Here is a 10,723-nt window from a genome sequence, read left to right as displayed (position 1 = left end):
GTGCTGGCAACATGTACGGTTCTGCAGCACTCAAAGCTGTCCCATCCTACCTTCTGAATACACAGGAAGATATAGTAGAGCACATCTGGATCATAGGGTTCACCATCACCATTTCGAGCTTCTCGTGTCATTAAGCACAGACCATAATTCAGCTCAGCCACAGCTGAAGAGATGAGATCTTCCTGGAACCTCAGCAGCTGACGCCCTGGAAACACAAAACAAAGCTATATTATTTAAACCATAAAGCCATATTATTTCCTAACATTTCAGGAAAGATTTCCCACATCTCCAGCTTTGCCATTCTATCTGGCAGGTCCAGCACTACCTCATTCTCCCAGTATAGTAAAGCAAGTTGAAATAAATCCAAATCTTAGGCTGTCAGAAATACTAAAAGATAAAACAGGCAAGAGTTTGATAGGAAGATCCTCTGCCCTGCCAAATGCGTAACTATTGCCTTCTTTTACCGTGCCCTCAGTGAAATGCTGCCCTGCAGCAACAGGAAAATAGCAACTCCATGACTGCTCTACCAGCTTGGCCAGACAGTTTGTCCATGCACCACAGTCATGCAGTGCCCTTTTCTATTGCTATCAGGTGCCCAGGTGCTCAAGGGGGCTCAGCACAGAGCTAATACATGTCCTGCGGCAGTGGGAATGCACAAGAATTAGTACTGCAGAGTAAATTGAACTTTAAATTTAGGAACAATCACTGATTAAACGAAAGTGTTTCCCAGAGCAGTAAACGCCTAACATTTTAGTCATTCCTAATCCTGCTTGAAAGGAAACAAAGGCCATGTTCTCATGACACTTACTTCCAATAGGTGCTAGTCTATTTTGGGCTTCTTTTTCCAGCTCTGCATTCTTGGTCTGTGCCCAGCTTTTCCACACTTCAAGACCTTCTTCTGGCTTCAGAGAGTTTGGAAGTAGAAGTTCAGGTGAAGTTTGCGGCTGTGGCTGTGGTTCAACTTCAGCAACCTGAACAGTTTGAGCCTATGAAAGAAAACACTTCATTTTATATACACACTTCAATATGCAACAGCTGGACAAAAAGCAAGAATCCCGCAATACCTGTAGCCCCAGGATACCAACCTTCTGCAATACTCCTAACAAGAAATCAATCCAAGGAATGCAACTTTTGTTGTCCAACCTGAATTGCTGCTCACAAAAGAATATTCTACACTCCAAAAACTCTTTCGGTTTGAATGGACAGATCTATCTTCAGCTCACTAATCACTCTGAATCACCACTGAAGTCCATCTCACTACAAGATCAGCCCACAGAGACCACCAGCCCCTGAACAGGAAGGTGCCACCAGCTTTACTAACCACTGCTGCTCCACACCTAGACTGCCCTGAGGAAGGTCCTGGGTACAATCACATGCGATACACCACTGGCATCCCTCCCTATCCATGCTCTCTTCAAGCAGTATATAACAGGCACACAGAATAAATACATTCTGTTATCATCCATGATGGGTAAGATTAATTCACTTGTAAGAGGTAAAAAGCAGACTAGAACACAGCATCAAAACACCAATTCAACTTCAATGCAGTGTTCTCAAAATACCAAATACTGCTAATGGGGACTAGCTACTATTGTGTGAAGAGTGACTGTATGACTTATTACAGACCTAAGGCATCTCCAGACCCTTTGGAGATTTACTTTGCAGCAAGACCTTAGGTCACCAAGAATTTCAATCTCAGACTGAAACTTATTGGTGCTATTGGTTTCCTTGACAAATCTAAGATCTGCAGCTAGCCCTCCAGCTGCACTCACTCTGCATTCTTCACTACAGCTTCTCAATTCCATGCCAGAGAGCCTCATAGCTACCTCAATTAACCGCTTTACAGACCTTAGTCAAACTCTCACTGGCACCCTGAATGTTACAGAAATAGCAATTCTTGTATCAAAACAGTTTTGCTTTTTCCTTCCTAAGAGCTACTCCAAAAAGCAGCTTTTCCTTTGATACTGCTAAGTGCCAATATTAGTGAAAGTTGCTCTGACAGTCTAGAGACCATGGCATGTGAAAACAGCATAGAGACTTTTAATACCTGGACCTTACTCAGTATGAAAAACCAACAGCTGAAGAGGTAAAGTCTGCAAGAGTCTCAGACTGGAGCCTTCCAGCTGCCTCTGGTTGATTTTTTATTTTCTGCATCAGCTCTTACTAGCTTTTCACTTATCAGCCCCTGAAGCTGCAGCATGTAGCACAGCTGCAGAGAAACTGACTGAAAAGGCCCAACTTTAATCAAGGCAGATGGCAACCAAGTTGTGAAGGAAAGCCTCTCTCTGCCTTAAAGAGTCCAAGGGCGAACTGACACCTTGTCTTTGTAGGAGCCAGGACTGAGCCTCTGCTCTCCTCCAGAGTGCTGCCACATTACTCTCCAGAGACCTGAAAGCTTTCCAGAGCCAACTCCCTCCATAAGCCCAATCCAAGGGACAGTCTTCTGCCCTGACCCCACAGACACCTTGTCCAGTGTGAAGGCTGGACATAGGCTGAAGTAAATCTGCTGAACTGGCAGATGCTTCTTAACAAACTTACATTTTTCACAAATAGAGCAAAATGGCTGCAATTTTCCCAGATCCTCTAGAAGCACAATGCTAGAGGACAGTGCAGGGCAGGCAGGCAAATTCCTTCTCAGTTTCACAGTTTTGAGAGGGTCAGCTCCCGGAAGTGTGATGTTCATTTCCAGTAGCTTTACTGCCCCGCCTAGAGAGAGGGTACATCCCTCCTGGAATTGCCTATGTATTTAGGGGGGCTTATGCCCCTAAATATCTTACGTACTATTGATCCAGGAAGTTTGCTCACAACTAGTCCGATTTCGACACTTTACCTGGGTGCTGGATCTGCTGTGGATTCCATGTGCAACATAACACAAAGTAACTAATAATGACTAGTACATATTAGCACACCTTATTTGGCTGCAATTATCCCTGCCTGTCCACTGCAACCCCTGGAACAGCTCAGGAAAATATTGCAGACCTCAGAATACCCGCTATGAAGAATCTGGCAATTAGTATGTATCTATTAATTTTTAACACTAAGATCAAGACCGTACTTTCTTTTGGAAAGTTTTGAATCCTAAAACTATGTACCAACATTACTACATGATAGTCTCATACCCATCAGGAGTCAAGTGCCCTATGTCACGTTCAGGCTTCTGGGACAGATGCATCTCTGCTTCCCAGACACCAGCTGTCTGTTGGCATGCTCCCTGTCCACAACATTTTTAAGCTGTTAATCACAAACTGAGACCAAGAGGCAGTTTTAACTTACTGAGCAAGTGACTTGTAGCTGCTGTTGCTGCCCCTGCTCTTGGGGTGTGGGCTGCTGCTGCTGCTGCTGCGGGTCCCATATGTGCACTGTCTGCCCTGTATTCTGGTATGTCCCTGCTACAGCCTGCACTGCCACTGGAATGTGGATGTTGCCATTCATAAACTGTGCTGGAAAGATCGAATTAGCAAGAGTCTGCACCACTTCCTCATGAGAGTTCTTCACTACTGAAGTACTTCCCACCATCTTATCCTTGTCATCTTCCAGCTTCACTGTAGCCAGTGTCGTGGGCGAGCCACTGACGTGGACGGCATTGTAGGCCTCCTGAGGGATGGCAATGTGGGTTATGTTTTGCTGCTGAAGGTCACCACGTGGTTGAGCAGAGTAAACAGGGATGGTCCACGTCTCTCCAGTGGGGCTAGTAATGGTCCCAGTGGCACTGTACAGGTGGGCACTGTCCACTGTTAACAAGTCTGGCCTTAAAGAGACATAACTTTGCTGCTGGCCCTGAGGAATGGCCAGCACTGTGGCAACTGGCTGCCCTGAAATAGCATACGATACGGTAATAGGCATATCCACTTTACGTTTCTTCACTGGCTGAAGGACACTCGCAGAGCTGATCCGCCTCTCTCCCTCTCGTGGCGAGCCTTGTTGAGAAGGTGGGGGTGACAGTGCCCCGACTGTCTGGATCTGGATCTGCTGACCACCAGTAATGGCCTGTCCTGCCACAAGCTGGGCCTGGATCTGCTGGTGTTGTATGTGTTCCTCCTGTAGCTCGGCAGCCTGGATCTGTTGGGCAGTCTGCACATGCTGTACTTGGATCTGAGCTGCCTGCAGCTGTGATGGGCTGGGGCTCTGAAGAGACTGACTCTGTATTGTCTGGGATGCCTGCTGCTGCGCCTGGCCTTGGATCTGCACTTGGACCTGTATTGGCTGCTCCGAAGCCTGATGAACAGAGAGCTGTGGAGAGAGCTGCTGGGCGGAGACCTGCTGCGGTGACTGCTGGACCTGGACCTGAACCTGCAATGACACCAAGCCAGCAGTTAGAGATCAGCAAATGTCAGTGATTCAACAGAGATGGTCTGTCACTCAAGATCTATGCTCCAGGTCTTTTATGCTCCCTTTTATGATTCCATATATTACTCCATTAGTAAAGATTTCAGGAAAATGAAACCAAGGTATTCTAGAAGTGCCTGGTTATTAACAGTGATACAGTAGATGTGTTTGCTCAGCATTGCACATGACTCTCAGCAGAGAGAGAACAGCACGTGAGCTACATCTCCACCCTCACAGCTCTATGGACTCAAGCCAACAGATTGCATCCCTGGAATCCAAAAGTGTCTTCAAAGCTATTTGCATTGCTAAAATGTTACTTTAGCATAGGTCTTGCAATACCAGCACTTTAAGGTCACGCACATTACAATCGCAGGAACTTGCCTCATTCTTACCATGCTCTAAATGGTTTTACTGCTGCCCACCACAGTCCCAAGATGGCCACAGGATCACTAGCTGGTGACAGGCAATTTGACGGATAAGTCAAAACCAGCACATGGCTCTTTCCTCATAAAGCATGGGAATATTACTTTGAAACCTATCATTGATAGTAACACTACTCAAGCAGGTGTCAACACAGAATGTGGCAAGTTCAACCTCAATCTTTGTCATGCATTAATGGCCTACCCTGCAGCATGATTTTTAAACTCTAGAAGAATTTCTTTGGCAATGACAAAACCAACCTTTTTTTCATTATTTACTTATTCCATTTAATACCATTTATTGTCTGAACTACACAGTTGCATTTTCTAGCTCATGCACTTAGTCAATGCTGAATAACATAGACAAAATATGTTGACTTCATTTCAAATCAGTTCCTTTTCTTTTGGGGGGGGGGGGGAAAAAAACATCACACCCTCTCACATTAATGCTCATTTGTCCAAGGTCTGCCACAATACCTAGCAGCAGTCCAGCAGCACACTGAAAGGCAGGAGTCACAGGTAGCCCCCAGCACAAATTTCAGGTCTCAATACCTTCACATCCCTTGTCCAGACACTTCTCCACTTTTCCTCACATTTACACAGACAACTGGTTACATTTGCCTTGTCCTAGAAGTGATATCTCCCAGGTTCTCATGACCATCTGTTTCTCCAGGCTTCATTAACACTTTATTTTAAGGGAGGGAATTAATTCCTCAACACCTCTTTCTGGAGCCAACACGGACTTATTTAGTTATAAAACTAAATGTCTTCCTACTCACTGTCCTCTCACCTTTTTCTAGCTCACTTCCTGGAGCCAGTCAGACTAATGCAGCATTTACACAGAGACAGCACACTAGCCAGCCTAACAATACCAAAAAGAACTACAATGCAGGCCTGCTGTGCACAAAATCTCACTTCCCAACATTGCTGCTAAGAAGTCTTGAAAAATGTTAAGGACCCATTTACAGCCAATTAAGAGTTGCTAAGGAAAAAACTGGGGTAGCAAAAAGCCCCACTGGCAGGCCCGATTTATAAGTCACCTCCTGTTAAGAATTAATTTATTTCCAGGAAGAATAGGGTACAGTTCGGGTACAGTTCCTTCTGGGAACTCTGTGCAGTATACTGTAATGCAGCTGACGTGGTGACTATAATAATTTCCTGCAAGGTAACAAGAAGCATGTGACCTTATGTCAGCATGACAGTTTCAAAAGCTGCATCAATGAGTGATTTGATCAGGCAGTCAATTGAAAAAGATGAACTCACCTATGGGATGTTTCCTCAGTTCTATTTGATATTGTTCTGCCCTGGAGCATGAGTACTGCCTTGGGCAAACAGGCCCAAACATGGATCCCAGGTAAGGGTTCAGTTTAAGAAAGCCAGTTGCAATCACACCCCTAAGGCAAGAATTCTTCAAAATACTTCACTTTAAAAATCACTAATATAGTCCTCACTATTAAATTAAGTCCTTGTTCAAAAGATTACCTGCAAGGCAAAAGCCAAAGACTGAACAAATTACATGTTTTATTGCACTGATATTTTCAGTTTCACACAAGAAACATTTGCTTTACCTGCTAGGATTCAAAATGACGGTAAGAGGTAAATGTGTCCTGTACTTCTGTAGTGCTTTCAGAATTTGCACAGTTGACTGAGAACACCTTAAAAGGACCCCCATCTTCTTCCCACACAAACTTTTACATTACAGTTCCTGGGAGTGTTGTAACATACAAAAAGGAAAGACTTTTTTTCGGCTAGCAGTAAGAATTCAAAGTCTCCTCCTGTGCTGAAACAATTTTATCACACAACCACAATTAGAAAGGTAATGGAATTGGTTTAAGAAAGAGGTATTGTCAGCAAGAGGCATGGTCTAAGAACAAATGGACCAAGACAGCATTTGCTCCCTTCTGCTCTTGTAAACAGACTTTCAGTTTGAGAGGACCTAACTGATCATCTAGCCTAACTGCCCGACGACTTCAGGGCTGACCATAAGCTACAGCATGTCATTAACAGCACTGTCTAAATGCCTCTTAAATAATGACCCCCTTGGGGTACCAATCACTTCTCAGAAGCCTGTTCCAGTGTTTGACCACTCTCTCGGTAAAGAAATGCTTCCTAATGTCCACCCTGAACATCCCCTGGCACAGCTTTGAATCATTATCTGTTTCAGAGCCTGAGCCTACAGTGTTTGAAAGTCAGGGGCAACTTCCACCACTTTCAGCAGACGAGCAGTCATGACCTGAGGCCTGTCGAAACTCCCCCAGGACTGAATCCTAACTCCTACAACCAGGATGTCTTGCTACTGCTTTAGAGTCCACCCTATTATTAACACTCAAAGAATGAGTCCAGACCCAAACAATATGAAGTCAAACTCCAGAATGACTTGAAGCTCTCTGTGTTGCAAACTACAGACATTAGGCATCTGACTAGAGCGGTCCTATTTAAAAGGATATTGGACCTCTACCTACCACACATTATGCATTCCCTGTGAATTACACATCCATTTTTAAAAACCGTATCTTGCAGCAGATCCCTCCCTGTTTTCTAGTAGGTTTATGCAGGAGTGCTACAAGCATTCATTTCAGTTTTACAGGCTTCAACCCAGTCTGAGACCAGAGGCTTCTTATATTGACCTCATTGTCCGTTTTTTCCTCAGATAGCAAGTTAGACAAAGTATTACACTAACCCCACCAGCAGCAGATGACTTTATAAAAGACTCTGTACAAAGGGGAATGTTTTAAATTTACAGGCCAAGACCAACAGGGAGGACTTTAAATCTTCCCTTTATGCTGAAGATTAAAGCAAAACCATGTTATGCTGGGAATTCCTGGGTTACTGGTGCAAGAAAGGAACATGCCAAGTTACCAGTACTGAAATACTATTTATTGCCGAAAGTCTGGATCCAACAGCATGAAAGAATCACCTCCCAGCAGGCTACCATGACACAGAGAAACGCCTTTTCACCATAAAGTCTCTGGAAGCTGGATCAAATACTAGCTGACTAGAAAATCAAGTGTCAGAAATCAACGCTGTATCATAACAGGAGGGAAAAACTACATTCCCTTAGAGAAAATTTTGTCACATCAAGCCCAAAAACATATTCTGTCCTGAACTGAGCACATGCAAAGAGTAAATCAGTAACCCCACGACCATGAGAACAGCTGAAGCCTGGTTGCCAAAATTATTTTTCCTAATGGTTGATAGACAAACTTTCAAGTAGGAGTCATAACATGTCTGCCCTGCACGGATTCTCTGCCCAAAAAGGAATCAGACTCAGTTGTTTCAGAACCGCAGCTCTGAAACAACTGAGATTTTCTTTGCTTGTTAATTCTTTCATCTGTAGACTGACTGGATTACCTAATATTTCCTAAAACCTAACTCTAAATGAGCACACCTAGCAACTCTTTCCTGCATGGATTTTTTGATATCTAGCTTGTCCTAGAGCACCTGACAGGCTCTTAAATGCATCTTTTCACAAAGAAATCTTGGTTTCTGAGGCGTGTTTACACTAGCAAGCAGTAGTACACACCAAGAGCAGACCTCCAGAGCAAGACTGGAGACGTACTAACATGTCCACACTATACCTTCCAGAAGACTATTTCAAACTTAGTTCTAGTCTTGCCCACCAGCCAAGTTTGACATCATGGAGACACAAGACTGCATCTTACCGCTTAGTTTCGTCTGGTGGGCACCCCAAATGACAGACTCCAAACCTACAAGAGGTAAAAAGGGGCAGGTGGCCAACTTGCTGCAGGAAGCATGTTCCAAATGCCCCCAGAAGTAATGTGGGTGCATCTCAAACTTCCCACACAAAGACAAATACTTGGGAAAAAAGTTAGTGAGAGCATGAGAAGAGTAATCTCAGGGTTTTTTGCCCAATTTAAGGACAGGAGACCTAAAATACAGTTCCCTCAACAACAGTCCTAAGCTAAAGCAAGTCCAGCACTAAAAGCTAACACTGTAACAAAGAGTTCCTTCTAAAGTTACACCAGAAAGTGTACATGCAAGTATAAAACAGATATGAAAAGTGTAAGTGAAAAGACTGATCAGAGAAGTAGCAGGAAATGTCAGAACTTGTTATTTAACTACTTTACAGGAAGTCCTTTGCTATCTAAGTAAATAAGGTCTACGGGAAGGGTACAAGTCAGCTTTTCAGAATAAGGGCCAGACTGACTCTCACTCCAAGTTTTTCCTCTGCTCATTCATCAACATCAGAGAGAGAATTCCATCAGCTAAATTAGGCCTTGGGTGTGTTTGAATAGTTACAATATCAAGATTTTGCTGTCAAGCTGTATACTGGGGAGGGATTTAGGTCTAAGACAGTTAAAACACATGACCAAGGAAAAACAGCTTACCTCTCCAACAGAAGCCTACTTCCATATACAAGTAAATGCTACCTTGAAAACACCACTCTTGACTATAACCACTCTTTTGAAGTGCCCCACTCAGCCCTAACAAATGATAATTAATACCTGCTGCTACACTAAAATCTTACTGGCATGTTTTTCAAACATAAGCAAATAGGAACTCTAACTCCAAGCTAAACTTCAAGACCAGTATAGAGGCAAGAGGAAGGTGCATCCATCAGAAGCAAAGATGCATTCTGTGCAGAGCCAGAAACCAGACTTTTTTCTAAGCTATTTAAGGGCATCTTTCCCTGCCTTGTGTCATTAGTAACGCCCAGCCTCCTGTAATTGTCTGAAGTCACAGAATAGACTCAGCAGTAAACACATAAGGAATTGAACGATTAGAAAGCCACAAGTATCAACCAAAAGATATTTTACACAGGCACTTAACCATTCCCCATACAGTTCCATGATCTTGCTCACATGTAGCATCCTCCCCTCAAGCCCTGCCCAAGAAAATCTTGCCACCTAGATATCAGACTGTTCATAAAAAGCTGAAACTGAGGATTTCTCCACACACATCATAAGCAAAGATACTTTCTGTCCTTTGATATTCTTTCAGTTAAAGCTTCTTGTGTAAGAGGCACAAAAGGTTGGCTGACCTCTGCAGAAGTACCATATTTGGGAAGCAAGTCAACACTAAAACACCTCTTCTCACTGGCATAATCAATTTGATGGCCTCAATGCACAGGACCAACAAGCAACAATCTGACCAAAAGCGGAGCTGATAAAACTCTTACTCAACTGGAACAAAACACAGCCCTTCCCAGCCACTCCCTGATGCACTACAAGGTATGACAACTCTTGACACACTAAACTCCTTCTTAAGGTCACTTATGGCACCCCTGTGATACTGGGTGTGGAAGGAGCTCCAGGACACTTGAACTGTAGCAATGACTAGCGTAAACAACCCAACAGTTGCATCCATTCATCCTGTAAAATAAACACTTGATAAGACTTTGTTGAACCTTTTAGGCAAGAAAACCTTAAGGTGACAACTTCTTCAAAGACAAAATTTATTTTGCCAGAATAAATTAAAGCAGCAAGAAGTCACACTCTGTCTTCAGTTGTTCACAGCTAGTAAAATCCAGGATGGAACCTGAGCACTGCCTATCTCCATTATTGAAAGATCATCAGCAGCAATTGCTACTGTGAGGTCATCTGACTGGTCATACTATTAGTCACCTTCAGCAGTACTGTCACACTGCCCGACATAAGCATAGTCATTCAAAGGGTCTTCCACTGATTTGCAATTGGATTAGCAAGAACTAAACAGATTACCAAGTCAAGTACCAGGACATATGTTTAATCAAAAGCTAAGAGGCTTCGGCAGATGACCAGAATTCATCATAATACAACACAAGCAGTATTTTAGCACAGGGAGTCAGTTGGACCAGGTGCACTGCTACAGTGGAACACTGTCACTCCCCAGAGTCACAACAAAATCCAGCTTTATCCAGAAGCTGTGCTCCGCCACTGCTGCCACAGTGACAGTGCAGAGATAAGTTAACACTAAATCACAGGTTTAACATAAATTATGTCTCCATAAGAAACCTTGAAAGACAGAAAAACACTCTT

At 43.6% G+C, this 10,723-nt stretch overlaps 1 protein-coding gene across 1 annotated transcript in view; it reads right to left on the bottom strand.

Moving 5' to 3' along the window:
• Positions 1–10,723, bottom strand: part of QRICH1 (glutamine rich 1) — a 22,453-nt gene that overhangs the window by 5,527 nt on the left and 6,203 nt on the right. Inside the window, exons 3-5 of the mRNA XM_008632266.2 lie at positions 3,274–4,290; positions 809–986; positions 51–205 (exon numbers count right to left, since the gene is read on the bottom strand). Coding sequence (XP_008630488.1) covers positions 51–205; positions 809–986; positions 3,274–4,290 — 1,350 coding nt within the window. The remainder of the gene's footprint in view (positions 1–50; positions 206–808; positions 987–3,273; positions 4,291–10,723) is intronic.

This window comes from Corvus brachyrhynchos, unplaced genomic scaffold (genome assembly GCF_000691975.1).
Source record: "Corvus brachyrhynchos isolate BGI_N302 unplaced genomic scaffold, ASM69197v1 scaffold4, whole genome shotgun sequence".
In the NCBI taxonomy this organism is placed as follows: domain Eukaryota; kingdom Metazoa; phylum Chordata; class Aves; order Passeriformes; family Corvidae; genus Corvus; species Corvus brachyrhynchos.
The sequence above is the reverse complement of the archived record's forward strand: the minus strand, read 5'-3'. Positions and strand labels throughout refer to the sequence as shown.